Consider the following 20463-nt stretch of genomic DNA (forward strand, 5'->3'; position numbering starts at 1 on the left):
GCAGGAGCTACCGCCGTTAACGGGAGCTACCGCCGTTAACAGGAGCTACCGCCATTAGCAAGAGGTAAAGCCGTTAGCAGGAGCTACCGCCGTTAGCAGGAGCTAACATGAAATCTAAACGATTGTAAGATTATGAAGTAGATATTTTAAAGTGACATCAAAACAAATATTTAAAGCTACAATAAGTAACTTTTACTTTAAAAATGTTGTTTACATATTTATTAAAACCTTCACTACCTTCTCTAGCTTTAGCCTTCATGACGGGTCCTGCTGGCTACAGCACAGCAGAGAGGATGTTGGGTGATTGACACAGCTAAGACCCGCCTCCTAGCTGGGATTGGCAGAAACTGCAGCTCTTTGCATCAGTTTCTTTCTGGATTAACATCTTCCAGCAGCACAGACATCATTTTCTCCGACTCTCTCCTCTTCATTCATTTGGTCCTCCTCATCTTCATCATTTCTCTTCTGTCCGGCTCATATTGAAGCAGCTGAACGTGACTCAATGTGCAAAAATGACTGTTTTAGCTGGACGTTGCTAGCCCTGTATAGCACCTAGCATATGTAATGTACCCAGGATGCATTGCAAAGTAAGCAACATGGCGACGTCCGTGTAACAATATTATATTTAAATTTAGAAAAACTAAACAGCCTACAGCATTTTACTGCACTGTTTATCATCTGAAATGAACTAATCAATTTAAATACATATATTTGTTCAAGTTATTTAATCATCTACATCTTTAATTTGAAAAAAAGGTGATTTAATCAGAGTAAATTCATATTTTAACAAGAGGAAACTCACTTTTAAACATGTTTAGATGACCTGAAACATTTAACAAGCATAAATGAAGCGACACGGCGTGGGGCTGTGAATTACTTTTCATGTGAGGTTCGAAGGTAAATGAAACTTGAGCACATTAAATAAAGAGCGTTTGGGGAAAACAAAACCATCCGATATGATTTTAAAGAAACTTACAAGGGGAAACTCTCCCATTCATCATCAGAACATAAAACGATTTATTTTGAATTCAGCCCATGAAGCGGGTTTTCTTTTGTCTCCACAGAACTGGAGTTACAGCCGCGTTTTAAGACGAGCTGCACAGCCTCCCTGCAGTGCTCAGAACAATTCCTTCGCGAGGCTTCGGGCCACGCTGTATTTTCTTTAGTCTTCATGTCGTTGAGCTTTAATTGACTCAACAAGGATTTCGCAGTCCTCTAATGAGTCTACTTTGAGGACAAAGTCACGCTCATTAGTTCCCAATGATGCTCGATTCACTCTGAAATTTGCCAGATGTGCTTCCAGTTTAGGAGGATGTGTTTGAAGATCGTCCGTCCCAGTCTGCTCGGCGTCTCGTTGTTTAAAAGCAGCTTTTCTTCCTTTTTTTTTTTTACATCTTTAACAAACATCTGCAGCTCTCTGCGAGGAGGAATGTGAATACAGACACAAAAAACTGGTAGAACGAAATAACAAGAAATGAGAAAAGATGTTCTTTTACTGAAATAAATAAAAACGGTAATTAATGGGAAAAACTGGAAGTAACTGAAACTAAATTGTTTATTTTATAAAGCTAACAAAAACGTACTGAAATTATATTTGTGATATGTTTTATGTTCATGTTTATGGATCTGTTTTTCCAGCTTTTGAACTGATGTGAAATTTAAAGAAATTGCACAAATGGAAATTGCACAGTGGTGCAGTTGGTAGAGCTGTTGCCTTGCAGCAAGAAGGTTCTGGGTTCGATTCCCGGTCTTTCTGCATGGAGTCTCCATGTTCTCCCTGTGCATGGTGGGTTTTCTCCAGGTACTCCGGTTTCCTCCCACAGTCCAAAAACATGACTGTTAGGTTAATTGGCCTCTCCAAATTGCCCCTAGGTGTGAGAGTGTGTGTGCATGGTTGTCCTGTGTGTCTCTGTGTTGCCCTGAGACAGACTGGCGACCTGTCCAGGGTGACCCCGCCTCTCGCCCGGAACGTCAGCTGGAGAGGCACCAGAAACCCTCCCAACCCCACTGAGGGACAAGGGTGCAAAGAAAATGGATGGATGGACAAATAGAAATTACTGGTACATGGAGGCACTATAATAAATCCAGATACACCTCAGAAAGTACATATCTGCAACACCAGAAGCAGATTTTAAATGCCTAGCAGACATTATTTTTTCGCCATATTCTGGCACCCCCTTTAGCACAGCGCCTCTGTGCTGCACATAGTGCATACCAACCTTTTTCACCCCTCAAAGTAGAAATTTCTCCTCAAAATACAAGTAAAGGAAGAAAGAAATCTGATAAAATGAGATTTAGGAGGACAAAAAGTGGAGCTCCTCATTATGCTTCTCAGACAGAATTTCCTCTTTATTCTGATGATGTTTTAACATAATATCATATTTTGACGCAGTTTTTCTTTTTACTAGATGTTTCCATTTATTTTAAAGTTGCACAAATTTTAATATATCCAAATACACCTCAGTACGTATAAGCACCCACTCAAGCAGATTTTAGATGCCGATTAGAAATTATTTATTTCTGGCGCCCGCTCTAGCACAGCACCCAGTTATATGTGTCGCATGTAGTGCAGACCCACTTTTTGGGTCCCTTAAACTAAAAATCTCTCCTAAAAATAAAAGAGGAGAAAAATCTGTTGAAATAAATGTCAGAAGGACAAAAAGTGGGGGTGTTGGGGCGTGTCTGCCGGAGCAGTGGGACGGCGCCGGTTGCCGGGGCGATGGGCGATGTGAGCCGGTGATTAACGGGCGTCGTGCCACGCAGGCCGCTAAACGGTGTGGGATTAGAGGACACGCAGTGACCGGCGGCCCGCCGTTATAACTGGGAGCGCCGGAGCCGCCCCGCTCGGCACGACCTCCGCGGCTTAGCCGGCCTTTCATGTGCCTGGGGGCCGCGGGGAGGGAGCGGAGAGGGAGCGGGGAGGGCCGATTCGGCGGAGATGGGGACCTAATTGCACAGATATCAACAGATAGCTTCAGAGTTTGCAGTGGCGCCCATCGATGACGTGCACAGATCGGCGGCGGTGATTGTTTCGAGCAGCAAACCCGACGATAATGAGTTTTCATGCTGATGCTTCCATGCCTACACACACACACACACACACACACACACACACACATGCAAACCTTCGCTTCTGTCGCCTTTTCTTCCACCTGGGGAAATAAATTACCTTTATCCAGCGTGTGCTCGTGGGTGTGTTTCCCTTTGTCCGCTTTTAAGCTTCTGAGATTCTGATTCAGCCTTTCATTTGAGACCCCTGCGCTCTCACAGACAGGTGTCTGCCTCTGCACAGCGCAGGTGGGGTTTCAGCCGCCTGCCTGCCTGTGTGTGTGTGTTTTGAAGCTGGTGTTTTTCAGCTTGTGTGTGTGTGTGAGCAGGTTGACTGCTGTTCTGGGCTTTATTAGGATGCTGGATGTGTGCTTTTGGGGTTGAGCTCGATGCTCAGCATTGCTAAGTGTGGTGAGAAATTCCTCCGTGTGTTTAATCTGCATTGTTTAGCTTTGCAGTTTATTGTTTATTATCCAGAAAAAGAAAAACACCAAAAAGCTGCAAATGACTTTCAGTGTCGGCTGGGTTTACTTCCTGCTGAATGTTTGTTAGCTGAGATATTTAATTGATCAACCCAAACAAAACACGTCAAATGATTCATCAAATGAATCCAGTCCTTCAAAATGCATGAAAGTAATTTAATCAGATTAATTTACACAGCTCGACTTTACACAGCGAAGTCAAATATGCTCTACACAAAAGACAGAGACGTCTGTAAAAGTCTTAACAGTTTGTGTCCAGGATGTGTGGGGTCTGCAAAGATGTTCAAATGTTTTCTCTGTAAGTATCGGTGGTCAGGGCACAGAAACAGGTCGGGCACGTGAAGACACGATCAGGCAGACAAATCCAGGAACGAGGCAGAAATGAGGTCGAGTCCAGAAGCCAGAGAAGAATCCGACGTGGGCGAGGCAAGGCGGGGAAAACGGAGAGACGATAAACGTGGTCGAGATGAGGAGGTAGCGCTGGATCAATCAATCAATCAATCAAATTTTATTTGTATAGCACATTTCAGCAGCAAGGCATTTCAAAGTGCTTCACATAATTAAAATAAAAACAGAAATAAGCAATGAGAAAGAGGGAGAGATTAAAACAAAACAAAAAAAAACATTACATCATTAAAACGTCGAAAAGAAAGAAAAAGAAATTAAAAACATTAAAGACATAAAAACCTGGAAGACATCAAAACCGGCACTCTAACCCTAATTTAGCCATAAGCAACTCTAAACAGGTGGGTTTTAAGTTGAGATTTAAAAGCACTCAGTGTTTCAGCTGTTTTACAGTTTTCTGGAAGTTTGTTCCAAATCTGTGGTGCTTAGAAACTGAATGCTGCTTCTCCTCGTCTGGTTCTGGGGATGCAGAGCAGAACCAGAAGATCTGAGGGGTCTAGACGGTTGGTACAGTAATAACAGATCTTTAAGGTATTGTGGTGCTAAACCGTTCAGTGATTTATCTACTCGCACCAAAGGGCTTTCAAAAACCCGGCATCATCTGCCTGCCTGAGTGCTGAATGTAGCTGCTGAAGGACAGGCGATGACATCATCATGCAGGAGAACCAGATGAGTTTGATTGGAGAGGCGAGAGCTGAGGAGGAAAACAAAGCAGGCAGACGGGCCAGAATCAGAACGGAGAGCTGCCTCACAGCGGCTTGTTTCACAGCAAATTTACTTTGCACTGATTCGTGTCCATAAAACCAGACCTTTCCGACGCGGGATGAACAGAAATCTGTCACTAAAATGTTGGCTGTAAAATATGGCTAAAGCTAAAGATGAGAAAATTACAGGTGTTTTTATGCATAAAGTATGTTTTCTTTCTAAATATAAATGTGTAAATAGTATGGGTTCTGCCCTTTTTTATTATTAAATGTGGGATGTGCATTTTTAGACTTAACACAGTAAAACCATTTTAGACTGTAAACTTTGGTTACTTGTTAGCTTCAGCAGCTTTTTCCTTCTCAAAAATATACACAACTTTTTAGCATTTTTTTTGCAAAATTTGCAACAGTAACATTAGCAGAAGAGATGAAAACATTTTGAATTCACAGTAAACCCAACAGTTATGTAGGAAACACACCTTTAGCACATATACATGTGGTGATTGACAGCGCTATGCCCCTCCTCCTGACTCTCATTGGTTGTTTTTGCGCTTCTTCAGACACCAAAAGTAGTTCAGGGAGGAATCGATCTTTTCACAGACTCAGTCTTGTATTAAGTTGTCAAAACATGGTGACGGTTACAACAAAAAGTATTTATTTTATTACCGTCACTGCAGATTTGCTGTCCAAGCAGAAGAGAAACACAACAACGGTTTTCTCTTTGCAGGCTTTCATCCGGCCGTTCCGGGAGCACCACATCGACCCGACCGCCATCACTCGGCACGACTTCATCGAAACCAACGGCGACAACTGCATGATCCCCATCCTGCCGCTCGCCCACATGGCCTACAGGTTCCTCACATGCACCCCAGGTACGAACCGCTTCTTCCAGCTGCACTTCGTGGCATTTGGAAGTGACTCTGAGGACTCCCGAAGGTCAGATATTCTCCAGACTGTCAGGGTCAGAGCGGAGCGGCAAACAGGAAGTGGCTCCGGCGGCAGTCGTTGTGCTCTGACCCTGAAGGGAGGGCCTGGAGGAGGAGCAGCAGCGGGAGGAGCAGGCAGAGCGCTTATTGAGGAGGTGACATCTCCACCTGTCATGTCTGCACTTCAACTGCAGCTCAAAGGTCGCTGATGGGAGGAGGACGGGGGCGGTGACACCAGTTAGCCGGGTTAAAGGCGGCGCTACGCGCGGCGCTGCGGGGTTAAGCTGCTGCGAGCATCTGGAAGAGAGTTTCTGAGATGGAAATCACGATGGCTGAGCAAAACGGCAACAGCAGCCGTCGGTTCATAAATGCTCCAGAACCGAGGCTCCGTCTGAAATTTGATCCAGTCTGGTCTCCATGGTTACGGGTCGGTTTCCTTATGCGTGAGATTATTGATGGGCAGAAAGTTATAAATTTCCTCGTCCGACATCAAGTTGCTCACATTCTCTGTTTCATGATTTGTTGTGTAACTTTATCTAGAAATAATCAAAATATTACTGCTTAAAGTAATCAGTATGTTTTAATGTCATATTTGAATAATTGATCAAAACTATAAAAAAGTAACGAATAAAAAATGTGTTTACCAGTATTATTACACTATATATTAGAGGTGTGCCGATCGATTGACCACCGATCAGAATCGGCCGATTTCCGTGAAAAAGTGTATGATCGGTGATTGGCGATCATTGGCTCTTGTTGCCGATACCGATCACCTGCTTCTCATTTCTCAGCCTGCCTGTGCAGCTGGTCTCCTCTTTCCTTCACTCTGCGCAAACGCGCAGCAACAAATCCTAAGCGATGTGGAACTATAACTATAACGCACTGAGTGAATGGGGACGTTTGCGTTGTAACAGTCGTAATTGTGTAGTATCTCTTTAATCGACTGTTACAGCGTGTTGAAGTGGAAAACTGAAGCACGTCAAAAAGCATCAACACAAAAAGCTAATACGGCATAAAAACAATGCCATACTTGAGGAGTTTGGCTACATCGAGGCTCACTGCAGTAAAAAAGACATATTGAGGATCAGATAGCAGGTAAAGCAGCGCACAGCTACAAACACTCACCCGGATTAGCATGACGGTCAGAAAGCTAAACAAATAACCCGCAAAATTATTTAAGTCTTCGAGCTGCGATRTAAGACGCTGGTTCTGCTCTCGCTGTTGAACCGCTGCTACACTACAGGTAGTAATATTTCACAGACGRAGCGCCGCTTCTGCTCCACCTGGTAGTGACTCTCACACCGAACCTCTGCTTAAAGCTGCAGCATCTAACCTAAAAAAATAMATTTTACATACRTATTAAAACTTTCGCTGTCCTAACATGAGACAGATAATCTCTGAAAAAATAATCGATCTCCTCCCTGTTCTGCATAATTACTCCRCTCAGTCAGAAACAGCCAMTCAGAACTAGCAGTAATCAGCTAGCCGCCATGCTAACAGGAAGTTTTCATTCAGTAACTCTAGATTGTTTATTGTAATGGATCCTGTTTTTGCCTTTGAATGTTGAGTTTTATACTTGAATCTTTTGGCAAAGTTGAGAGGTTTTATTTTGACTCTTTACATTATTTAGCCTCTTCAGAGCCTCCATATGTTATCAGTCTGTTAAAGATAGTATTATTGATAGCAGTACAATTTGCACAATGCCTGTTTTGTTTAGTTTTCTTCTTGGAAAAAGCTATTTAAAAAACAAGTTTTTGTCTAAATTAAGGTGAATTCATGGTTCCTTTTTCCACATAATGTAACCGGTAGTGTTTGATTTAAAAAATATAATAATTATGTGATCGGTATCGGTGATCGGCAGGAAAAAACCTGATCGGCACATTTCCACTATAAATATGTATAATTTAATTTTTTTTTCTAAATGATTGCTATAATTATTTACAAAAAATAATTCATTCAAATTTTCTTGATTTTTTTTTAATTTTATATTATTTTTAATAAACTACAAAATAGTAATGTATAAATATTAAACTATATTAAAAAACAAAATATTTTTAGCAATGTAATTATTCTTTATGTATAATTCCTATTTTCCTAAATTATTACTATAAATACTTAAAATAAATAATTATTTTAAATACTTACATTTTCTTGCATTTTATGCCAAATAATCAAAATCAGAAAATATGTTTCAACCTGGAGAAACAGGATTTTGTGACCTGGAGCTAAAAACAAACGGCCGCTCTTCATCATGAAGGCTGAGCGTGAGGACGATGAAGGATGAGAGGACAGCTCAAGTCCACCTGTAGGGGACGTGTCCCCCCGATCCACCCCCACAGGGGGTCAGGGGTCACCGAACGGGGACGCAGACGCAGCTACATGTCCGCCTGTCATGTCCGCTCCCGAAGAGGTCACCGCTAAGCGCTGGAGCCGGAGGGCGGAGACGGGGCGGGGGCGTCCGAGGGTCACGCAGCGGCTAGATGACATCTAAACCTGTCATGCCGACGCCTTGCCGTGTCACAAAGACAGAGACGCAGGACGATTCTGAGAGTTGACGTCTCCAGCTGTCATGGCCGCTCCTGAACCGAGGTCAAGAGATTGTGGTTTTTATATCTGCAGAGATGGAGAGGGGACGTGTTGAGAGGAGGACGGATGGAAGTCGTTTCAGCAGAAGACGGTTGGCGAGTTCATGCCTGTTGGATCAAACGGTTACAGAAATCAGGAGCAAAGATGCCGGTTAAATTCTGATTCATTTTTAAAATTAAATCTGCAGAAAAAAAACAAGAAGCTCCTGGTTTTATCATCCAGGGCTCAGTTTCATCAGCCGGCCTGCTGTTTCAGTTTCATTCAAGCCAGAAGAAAGAGCGAAAGATGGTGGTTGTGCCGAGTATTACTGGCAGTCAGTATCTTCCTCTGAGTATTTCTGGAACAAAAAGAACCAATTGATTAATAATTTGTCTAACAGTTGGTTATAGGAAACATGATTTAGTTCAAACCTGTGGTATAAATAACAATTTCTTATTTATTAAAATAAATTGTTTTTTAGGGGGCTGCACAGTGGTGCAGTAGGTAGAGCTGTTTCCTTGCAGCAAGAAGGTTCTGGGTTCGATTCCCGATCCGGGGTCTTTCTGCATGGAGTTTGCATGTTCTGCCTGTGCATGGTGGGTTTTCTCCAGGTACTCCGGTTTCCTCCCACAGTCCAAAAACATGACTGTCAGGTTAATTGGCCTCTCCAAATTGTCCCTAGGCGTGAGTGTGTGTGTGCATTGTTGTGTGTCCTGTGTGTCTCTGTGTTGCCCTGTGACAGACTGGTGACCTGTCCAGGTGACCCCGCCTCTCGCCCTGAACGCTAGCTGGAGAGGCACCAGCACCTCCTGACCCCATTAAGGGACAAGGGTGAAAGAAAATGGATGGATGTTTTTTACACTCTTGTTAAAACTTTCACTATGTCTTGATAGTATAGTATGAGAGCTACTAATGCTACCAACCATAAACAACCAGGAGGCGGGTCTTAGTGCTGTCAATCAATCTCATGTACTCGCTGCTAAATGTTTCTAATGGCAGAAAAACAACTTAACATTACAGGAATTTGTTTATTCGCAGTTATCGGCGGCTCTGCTAACTAGCCTTAACGTTCATGACAGGCTGTGTTGTGGTGAACCAGCTCTAGCGTAGCTGAGAGCAACGGGCAGAGTGAGAGCGGCGCCAGACTGAGGGTGATTGACAGCGCTAAGACCCTCCTCCAGGGTTTGATTGGTTGTTTCTAGCAGAAAAGCCTGATTTTTTTTCCTCCTCTTTTCAAATGAATACTGTTTTAAATCAAAGACTAACAAGACTCAATCGTAGCGTTTTCTTACCGCACCGTAGCCTGAAACACGCAGCTCTTATTTTAAGATAAACATTTATTTTGAAGGGTTGTACATTGTTTTAAGGAGCTACATCTTCACCCAGGGAGTAAATGAAGCTTATGAGAACTGCACTGTTGTAATTGCCGTTTATTAAGGTTTTTAATTTTAACCCGTTTTGTCTCTCAAACCGTAAAATAAAAGCGTATTTGAACAGTTTCTCACTCGGAAGGATTTGGAGGTGTTTTCTTCCTGACTCCTACTTTTGGTTCACAGCTTTGCATCGCCGCTCGCTGTGTGAAATTCAGTTTCGGTGCCACTTTGTCACAGTCGGAAAACCACTTATCTGCTGTTCGCCGTCCCTCAGCTGAGCCGCAGTTTACCTGCATCAGAATATGGATAAACACACACTGTCCCAGGATGGGAAGGATGTGTGTAAAGGAGAGGAAATACGGAGGACTGAAGCATTTAAAAGTGGACGATAAGGATGCACTGTCTTCCTTTTGACTTTTTCCTCCTGTAGCATTCCACCGGAAACCAAAAACAAAGAAGAGATGAGATTAGAGAGGACAGGAATATCTTCAGGATCATCAGCAACTCATTAAATAAAACAATTTAAATCGTATTTAATGTATTTCTTTCACACTTCACCTCAAACAACTTGCATTCTGTGCGTCTCTACTCGTTCACCAGAGTCTGGGAGTTTGATTGCTAAATAAATGTAATTTATCTGGTGGATTAATCGATTGCTGAATAACTGTCAGCTGTTTTAGTGATCAGTTAATCGTTAACTGGCAAAATTCCATTTGTTGGGGCATTTTAGGCAACAAAACGGTAAAAACACGCATCAGTTTTAATCTGAACTGAATGTTCAACAACATGTCTGTATAAAAATCCTTAAGTATTCAAAAGTTTTCAGTTGCTGTAAGACAAAATTATTAAAAGTAACTGGGGGTTTTACCCAGAATGCCCTGCTCCACAGCCCGCTTGTTGCTCAAGTTACTCCAACAGGTTGTTGCTAGGCAACCAAAGAGTGAATGAGTTGCTAGGTAACCAAAGAGTGAATGAGCTCGTTGAGTCCACCAACCTAGCTTAGCTGGCTGTAAGAGGTTGAGCGGCTAACGCCTTACCTCTGCCTTCATTTCCCAGAATGCTTTGCGGTTCCGATTGGAGTTCAGTGACATTTTATGAAATTCTTAGTCGTATTATCTACTGATCTATGGATCACGTGTTTATAACGACATATACTGTTGATTTGTTGTCCAGTCTAACTCTCTAACTACTCATAACTTTCCAAAGAACCCCGAGTCAGAGATGTGTAATGTCCCTTTAACGTTTATAAATGCTGCCCGAGTTTCTAAAACTGAAACAAAAGGTTGATCTGACTCATCATAGGCATTAAAACTGTTACTAAAAACGTAACTTCTGGGGTTAATGTCTTTCGTTTTTCCAACAACTTACTGTTTTTAAAGTATTTGCTTCACAAAGTTTCAATGTGTTTCTGTCTTGACGAGTCATTGACTCCTGATTCTTCTCGTTCCAGAGGCCTTGGCGCCGTCCTACCCCTGGGACTGCTACGTGTTCGCCTTGGCGGTTTTTGTGACGCTGACCAATCAGATCCATAAGTGGAGCCACTCCTACTTCGGCCTCCCGCGCTGGGTCACTCTGCTGCAGGACTGGCACCTGGTGTTGCCACGGAAACACCACCGGATCCACCATGTTTCACCGCATGAGACGTACTACTGCATCACCACAGGTACGCACCGCCTAAACCAGGCCGAGGTCTGGGCTTTGACTGGGCCATTGCAACACCTTGGCTCTTTGTTTTCAGCCATTTTGTTTTATCTGGGATCCTGGTTCTGCAGATGACTCAGTTTGGATCCCATGTTCTGACTCTAGAACATTCTGGAATCAGGGTTTTTGCACAACTTTTGGTGTTGAAAAGTAGGAAACTAAAGTCATTTTCAGGTTTGGAGAATAAATGAACATTTCGAAATATTAAATAATTGTTTTGATCAGTTACTCAGCACGGTTGGTCAGCTGGTTTTACCGCTTTATGTGCTGTACAATGGCTGCTGGAAAAGTCGGGTGTCTCCACTTCTGCTTTTCAAAGATGTACGATTGTATAATTGTGCGTCTGTTTGTGGCCATTTTCACGTGTGAGTTTAAACGTTGAGTTGGGGGGCGTGGCCAGCAGCAGATTATTTGGATTTAAAGACACATGGCTCCCTAAAACAGCTCATTGTGAAAGGATGAAACTAAAATCTCATCATCTAAGAATGCAATAAAATGTGATGAACATGTTTTGTATAGGCCACAGACGTGTCTTTAAAAGCTTATTAAGGACACATAAAGTCGGCCATTTTGGATGGTTATAACAGAAGGCGGTGATTCCAGAATAATTTAACTTTCCCTGCATATTCACATAAAATGGCGACTGTGTGTGTGGAGGCTTATAAATAACTAAAAGCAAATGTTGTGCTAGTGTGCGTGTAGGTCTTTGGAGACCCGAGGCCTCTGTCACACATCCACACTCTGTATTCAGCCTGCATCTGGGTGAGAGCGGGGGGGATCCTCGGGGGGCGGCTCGCCTCGTGCGTCACCCTGCGCCCCAGCGGACGCCAGATGTGAGCCGGAGCTGTCGGGGGTGGCACGGCGAGCGCTCCAGTACATCTGCATCTGTTAGTGCGCGCTGGTCGCTCTGACCTCCTCTCCGGTTCCTAACCTGTGCGTGTGGAGGAAGGAGGTGGCGGTCGGGGACGGCGGAGTCGTCCCCTGCGGTCCCCTGCGCGCGCTGCCTGGCTGCCTGGGCCCGGTTCGGGGGCCTCTGGGGGCCCGCCTCGCTGCCTTTGTGTTCGCCACCAGCTGACAATCCCCATGTATATTTAATGCTAACCTGCTGTCTGTTCTAACAAATAGGACTTCACAGGCAGCGGAGGGGAGGGTGGAGGACAGGGGAGGACGACAGGGAGGAAGCAGGGATTTAGAGGGATAAAAAAGGGAAAACATGGGAAAAATGCAGGAAATAAAACAAAACCTCTGGATACTTTACCATATTTAAACCAGTGGAGGGTTTCTGTTTAATCAACAGATGCACCCTCACTCTGTCTATAATAACTCTAGGTGTTCACGTCTGCGCTGCTGCTGCTACATGGGTGCCATGCATTCATTCATGTGTACATGTAAATGTATTTTGGCCTGCAGCCACACATCCATGAATGTGCTTAACTCAGAAAGATAAATTCAGCTGCTGGACTTCTGTAAACATCACAGGAAGTGAGAAGCTGTGTGYGTGCGTGCGTGAGGTTAAGGATGTCTCCTGGGATGGCCGTCCATCTTTCTGCTCATGCTAATGAGAGTCAGACAGGAGGCTTTAAATTTAAAAATGGAGGCATTATGATTTGAAGTTCAGGTGATGGCAGCTTGAAGCCTCCTGCTGCCATCGCCATCATTATGTGTCCAGAGTTATGCTAACTGAAAGTTATGCTAACTCTGAATGCTAATCATAAATCTCAGTTCAGCTAACACTAAAGCTCTACGTCAACCCGGTACTTAGCTTTAGCACCAACTTCAATTCAAAAGAAACTCTACAACCCTGAACCTTAATTTAATATTGCATATTTATTATATTTTGTTCTCTATTTTCAGTGTTTTATTTTGCTCTTGTATGTTTCTTGTTTGAAATAAAGTTAGAGGAAAATGTGAGGACAGGAAATGGAACTGCTGTCTTCCTCCACTTCAAAATAAGAGCATGTAAACAAACGGCTAGCTACTTGAAGAATTCTTAACTTTCGATAGCGAAAACTTTGACACGGATGTCAAGCTTTATTCAACTGCAAGTTTACCAAACAGCCAAGTAAATTATCGCTTTAGAATTTATCTAAAAAAACATTTATTTAAGGGGAGCTAAGTGTGCACAGTTAGCAAAAGCACTAAATGAAAAATGACCTTCACCTTCTGGGAGGTGCAGTTTGCAGGAGTGTTGGAGAAAACCAGCCTCCATGTTGGCAGTCCTAAGTCCTCCCTCTACAGATATGATGAAGAGAAACTGGCAGTATAAGAGCCAAAGCTCTTCTTCTCTTTTACCAAATATGATTTAAATAATTATCCTCTTTTTTATCTTTCCTATCTCCTTCTGTCTTCAGGGTGGTGCAACTATCCACTGGACCAGCTGGGCTTTTGGAGACGGATGGAGTGGCTGATCGAACAGCTGACGGGCCAGAGGCCGCGATCCGACGACATGGCGTGGGCCAAGAAGACCGACTGATGGACAAACCCAGTGAAACCAGTAACGGGAGAATCCGGCGTGTAAATGCAAATATGCTGAGGTAGAAATGATGGACAGATGTTTAGAAACAGAGCCAAATTTTTTTTTTTTATGGTATCGCTGCACTTCTCGCTTTTTTTCTGCTTCAGAACAAACGATGTGTTCAGAGAAAGAAGAACTTTGATGTTGGTGTAAAAGCTTTCTGGATGCTCTGCGTCCATCGGTTTGTCTTTAGACTCCTGAGGTGTTTGTTTAGTGGTGGTTCGGGTTTCTGGAGGTTGGGCTCTCCAGAAGAGACGCTGAGCTGTTTGGGACCCGCAGCTCTTCACACCAACACACAGCGAAGGGAAACATTCGGTTACCGTCTTTATTCTATGTTTCTTTCTTGGTTTATTGGGGGATTTTTTTTGTCAGGATCCACAAAGCAGGTGAAATTATGTTTTAAAAAAATGGCTACATTCTCACAGAGGAGTAAAAATCTGCTAATTTTATGATCTAATATTTTGGGATCTATATTAACTTTAAAGATTTAGAATCCTAATAACTCCAGTTGGATGTTATGATTCGAATTCAGATGTTTGTTAGATTAGATCAGACTTAGACTTTAAGTTTTAAGATTTTAGATGAATCCATACTTTGCCAGAAACAAACCACATTGGGATCCAGAGGAGTAATCAACGATAAATATCCATCCAACTCGCATAAAAATGGGTAAAAATTAAGTGTTGGTTCATCACTTCATCCATTCACCTAATCATCGATCAATCAACCCCACCCAAATACATCATCCAACCAAACCAACCCCACTTAAATCTATTAACAAACCAACAAACCCCACCCACATTGTCAACCAAATCCTAAATTTCCAGAACGAAATTAAACCAAATCAAGTTGCCATTGTTGCAGATGCTTGTAATGACAGACGCAACTAACTAGGTGGCACTCTTGTCAAACAGAGTAATATATTTTCATTTATCAGTAATGTAATGTCAATCTTTTCATCTATTGACAAATGATACGCTTACAGATGTTTCTACATTTAGGTAGATCCATCAAAACGTGTAGCGTTTTATTTAATATGACGTCGGCTACGTTTTGCAAAAAAAAACCAAACAAAAGGGGAAAAAAAACAACTACAGGATGTTCTGTATTAAAAATAATGTGATTTTGATGAAATAAGTAGAAGCCCCTCCCCCTTTTTGGGCCTCCATATCTTGGCCCCGCCCATTTTTTGAGCTCTTTACTGCTGACACACCAGTGGTGATGCCAGACACAGGACAGAAGTGTCTAATTTTACACTCACTGATGTATCGACGGCTCATACAGTCGACACATCAAAACGTAGGTATTTCTGTCTCCATTCACCCTGTGTTTCTCCCGCTGCTGTCGGACTTACAGTTTTCCGTCAGATCAGCTCAGAGTGCAGAGAGCACTCACCTGTAATCTAATTCACCTCCATTATGTCTTTCTAAACTGGAACATACAGTCTCTGTAACTTGTTGTATTTTCTACATAAAACTACAAACTCTTAAAAATGTACATGAAGGTCCTGGAGCTCCTGGTTTAGCGATTTTTTTGATACGACTTGTAGTTTTTCCACAGCATCTATTTGTTTGAGTTTTAAATTTTCAGTCTCTGCTCTCTGGCAGAAATCGCCATAGCAACCAGTGACTCAGCGTTTTCTCCGGTTCTTTTGTATTAACCAATCGGGCTTGGTCACATAGACCGTGTTATTGTGACTCCTGGTTAAAATTGATTAAATCAGGAATTGAGAGGTTCTTAGGAAAAGCAGGAAAAGGGTTCTAGCTCAGACTTTCAAAATAAAAACTCCAGACAGCTGCAGTGTCTCTTCAAAATTTGTGTTAACATTTTATTGATCATGAATCAGGAGCTTTTATTTCCAGCTTTTTTTTGTTGTTGCTTCATTTAGAGAATGTTGTGGAATTGGACAGGTTGGTTTATTATGAAAATAATGTGAATAAAGCTTTTAAGATCTTCCATTTACCAAATGAAAATCATGTTTGTTTCAGTTGAGACTTCTGGGTTTACAGATTTATCAGGTCGTCGGGACTGAAAGCAAATTGTAAAAGTTGATCTTTGATCCTGCTTCAGATGTTTCCATTAAAGTGATCGCTTTATTGGCAGCAGAGGGACTCCGCCTCTGACCGAACCCGAGCATGAAGTCTATTTTCTGGGGGAAGAAAATTCCCGGCTCCGCTCTGACGCTCAATCAGATGAGAAATGGGGAAATAAATCTTTGGGTTTTTTGCTTCTGTAACCGTCCGCTGCAGAGTTGAGCTGCTTCACTCTTGGCTTTATAATTTCTGAAAGCTGCTCCAATCACAGATCAGCAGAAACATCAGCAGCATTTCAAACGGCGTCTTGAACGCTTCACTCACAGATGATGCATGAACACCGACAGAACGACTCTCGGTGTTCTGTTGTCTTTTTCTGGCTTTATAATTTTCTATTTTTTTATGAACAGATCGAGCCTTGTTTGTTTGTTTGTTTGTTTGTTTGTTTGTTTCCATTTCGCAGCTCGCTGCTGGTTTGCCTTAATGTTTTTATCTGCTGTTTGATTTGAATAAAGATTTAGTAACTCCTGATGTCGCCTCAATGCTCTGATCTGTTTGCAAAAACTTTTATTAAACTAAAGATTTTCTCTGTAGCTTTGAACTGCAGATGATTAAATATTTAAACAATCAAATCTTATAATCCAGGAAGTCGCCTCCGCTGCCTCAATGTCTTGTGATTTTTTTTTTGTTTTGTTCCTGTTTTAGATTCAGTTTTCTTAAAATATGGATATTTTTTCTAAACAGGAGCAGCAAATGGCTTGTTTATATAGTACATTTCATTTTTAAATGTGTTTTTCTGCTGTTCCAAACGCTGAAGTGCTGAAGTTAAATGTCAAAGCTAAACCAACAGCGCCCTCTAGTGTCTGCTGTTTAATAAATCTGTCAGTATTTCACAATAAAATATTAGTTTTTAAATGCGTTTATTTATGAAAGTTATGACGTTTTTAGTAAACTTTGAGAATCAGATCTGCCTTGTAAATCAAAAGGAAGGAAATATTACTTTGAGGGAATTACTTTTAAATTAAACTTGAAAGTTTTAACGCTAAAACTTTCCACTTTTTTATTATTTCCCTAAATCACAGCAAACATCTGATCTATTGGCAGATTTATTTTGTATAATTTAATCAAGATAATCCAGTTTAAACTCTTTCCCAGAGGAATTAGACTCAGTGAAAACGTCTAATTAAGCCAGATGATTGACTTTGATCAAACTGATCAAACTGATGGAGCTGATCAAGCACAGGGCGACAGTGGAGAGGAACGAGCTCTTTGAGCAGAACCAGAGGTGGGTCAACTGGGTAAATATTTTAGTTTGACATAAATAATAAAGGAAATAATAATAAAAAAAACTCCCAAAGCCCCCAGCAGCCTGTGCATGTAGCAGCAACTCTCTTCTGCCTGGATTGAATTGGTGATTAAATCAATAAAATTTGGACAAATAAATGCGACAGGGTATTAGGACCACACTAATAAAATAAAAAATAAAACGAATACAAGAAGAAAATTGCAATTTATTCTCAAAATATGATTTTATTTTCAGCATTTTGACTTTATTCTTGTAATAGTCTAACTTTATTCTCAACATATATTATTTTGCCTTTTAGTCTCATACAACTTTATTCTTGACATAATTTATGTGTCAAAATATAAATCATATATAATATTCTTATATATGATATACACTGCTCAAAAAAATAAAGGGAACACTTAAACAACACAATATAACACCAAGTAAATCAAACTTCTGTGAAATCAAACTGTCCACTTARGAAGCAGCACTGATTGACAATCAATTTCACCTGCTGTTGTGCAAATGGAATAAACAGATGGAAATTATTGGCAATTATATTTCATTCATTCAGATCTAGGATGTGTTATTTGAGTGTTCCCTTTATTTTTTTGAGCAGTGTAAATGTAATGTATATTATATACAATATCATGTTATTTTGACCTTATAAATAATAGTCAAAATAAAGTCATTATTTTTGACTTTATTTTCATACTTTATTCTTCTAACAGACTTCTTGTAATCGTATGACTATTCTTGTAATATTCTGACTTTATTTTATTATTTCGACTTTATTCTCGTAATATTATGACATCTTGAAATAGCCTGACTTTATTCTTGTAATACTTTAAGCTCGTAATTTTATGATAATTGTCATTGTATCTGTTTGATTTTTTCTCATTAATATACTCCTCTCACGCTGGTAACTGAATACATTTGAAAATGCAGCAGAAAGCCGATCAATAATCGTCGGTTTAGTGGAAACAAAAGTATCCTGATAAATTTCCGCGGTGCTGCGTGAAATCCTCCCTCCGCCGCTAATCATCATGTGTCAGACTGTGTCGCCATCACAGCCCGGCTCTCGGTGAGGCTGATGAGGCTCTAATAGCTGCCAGCGTGACGCCCTGATCAGTCGAGCACATCAGCCTGGTGAGTGAGATCCAAGATGTCACCGCGGGCCTTGTTAGCGCGGCGGAAGTGACGAAGGCGCTGTGGATCTGTGGAAAATGATGGAGGAGCTGGGCTGCGTGTCGCGATGAGGGATGTTTACATGCCGACTGTTGGGTTGTTTAGTTACTGTAGTAACTTTTTTCGTAGTATTTTTACTACGCTGTACTTGTTTACTCGAGTAATTATTTGCTGCTCTTCAGTAAAACTTCTGGATTTTCTACCCACTGAATGGAAAACAAACTAAAAATTCGCCAGACACAGACGCACCCGCAGTTTTTGTTAAAGTTTTAAAAGTTAAAGTTTTGAAACTTTTTTTTTTTATTGCAATTTTCGTCCATAAAATACCAAAATGTATGGTATGGTGAGCAGAGCATCCAGAAACTATTCAAGTAAAAGAAAAAAACCATCCAAGAAAAGAGTGAAAAAGTATTTGGTAAATAGTCTATTCAAGTACTGAGTGACTGATCAAATTATCAGTCATTTAATATTTAAAAATTGCATCATGAGACGGACCAAAATATAAAGTTATGTGGAAATTTTGGTATTTATGGACGAAAATTACAGTAATTCATAAAAATAACAAATAAATAAAATCAGGCAAAAATATTTATTTTTCCAAATCAGTTTATTTGATTTGGAAAAAGTTTCAAAACTTTAACTTTTAAAACTTTAACAAAAACTGCGGGTGCGTCTGTGTCTGGTGAATTTTTAGTGCGTTTTCCATTCAGTGGACAAGTGGACATATTTAAATGAGACCATTCTTTCAAACTGGAAATGGGAGTTTTGTTTTTTATGTTTAATTATTATGATCTATGTTTTAGTTTTCTCTGACATCTTACTTGTTCCAACTAAAGAAAGAAATGCAGCTGCTAGCTCTTGTGCGTTAGTACAGTGCTTTAGCATTAGCATTAGCATTAGCATGAGCATGAGCAAACGTTTATGATTATGGTTAGCCAGATGAGAGTTCCCAAAAACTACTCAAGTATGAGTAAAAAGTATTTGGTAAAATGTCTACTCAAGTACTGCGTAACTGATCAAATTATAATTTAATATTTAAAAATTACATCATCAGACGGACCAAAATGTGAAGTTAAGTTTTATTTTGGTATTTTAAGGACAAAGATGACAACAATTCATAACAAAATAAAACACAAAATCACTCAAGAACCTTTTTCCAAATCAGCTTCTTTCAATAAAAACATTTATGAAACTTTAACAAAAGCTGTGTGTCTGTGTTTCTGCTGAATTTTTTATTAAAACATGTTTGTTTTCCATTCAGTGGGTCAAAAATCCAGAAATTATACTCAAGTTAGAGAAACTTCATAGTAAAATTACTCAATTGAAAGTAAAAAGTACAGTTGGGTTTTAAAAAAAGCTACTCAAGTAAATGTAATTGTGTAAATGTAGCTTTAGTTGCTACCCAACTCTGGGGTTTAGCGCAGCTAACCTGTTAGCTGAGGGGCCAACAGCTGCTCTGTTCCTGACTGCAGGTGGAAGTGATGTTTCCGCCCTCAGAAAGTGAAAACTTTGGACAAGAAAACCTTAAATCTTCAAGGACAAACAGATTCTTCATAAAGAACAAAACAGAAGAATGAGACACAATCAGCATTTAAAAGAAGAAATGTAAACTCCTTTCCACTGTAGGTGAAAATCAGTGGCTTTATTTTTAAGATGTACAGAGAATCTGTATTTTTTTTATTTTTTGCTCATTTCCCACTCTGGAACCGCGGTCAGATTAGTTCCCAATTAGAGGTAAATAAAACCTAATTGGGCTGATCACAGCTTGGCACAAAAAAATCCCAGAGAAGTCAGCAAGTGGAAGTAACGAAGAGCTCCGACTCTCTAATGACATGTGTAAGTGTGGCAGGCAGCAGGTGACGTCTGTCAGACGAGGTGTGAGCGTCGTCTTGTTAAACGTCAAGGTGTGCTCACACTCCTGTCGCCGGCTCGCGGTGCGCGCTCGGTTCTGCACGTGCAAGAATGTGTTTCAGTTTCCGCCTGGTGTGGACGCCTGAACCTGCATGGCTCTGCGTGTGTCGCTCTCACCTGCAGGTGCTTCTGCAGGTGAGAAGGCCAATTAAGTCACTGTAGCGCTTGTCAAGAGGCTTGACTGGATTCTGAAGCTTTCTAATGGGTTTTATTAAGAGGAACAAAGTATTAATTTTACATTTTCCTTCTTAATTTTCAATATGCAACACTAAATTTTAAGTTTGCAGAGAAATAACAATGACAAGTTACTGAGCACTTACAGGT

At 41.0% G+C, this 20463-nt stretch overlaps 1 protein-coding gene across 1 annotated transcript in view; it reads left to right on the plus strand.

The window, feature by feature from the left end:
- The window catches only part of LOC103466733 (transmembrane protein 189), a 38005-nt gene extending 21722 nt beyond the window's left edge, over positions 1-16283 (plus strand). Inside the window, exons 4-6 of the mRNA XM_008412535.2 lie at positions 5367-5511; positions 10954-11166; positions 13556-16283. Of these exons, the coding sequence (XP_008410757.1) occupies positions 5367-5511; positions 10954-11166; positions 13556-13677 (480 nt within the window). The 3' untranslated portion in view covers positions 13678-16283. The remainder of the gene's footprint in view (positions 1-5366; positions 5512-10953; positions 11167-13555) is intronic.
- The last annotated feature ends 4180 nt before the right edge of the window (positions 16284-20463 follow it).

The sequence above is a fragment of the Poecilia reticulata genome, linkage group LG6, assembly GCF_000633615.1.
Source record: "Poecilia reticulata strain Guanapo linkage group LG6, Guppy_female_1.0+MT, whole genome shotgun sequence".
NCBI lineage: Eukaryota > Metazoa > Chordata > Actinopteri > Cyprinodontiformes > Poeciliidae > Poecilia > Poecilia reticulata.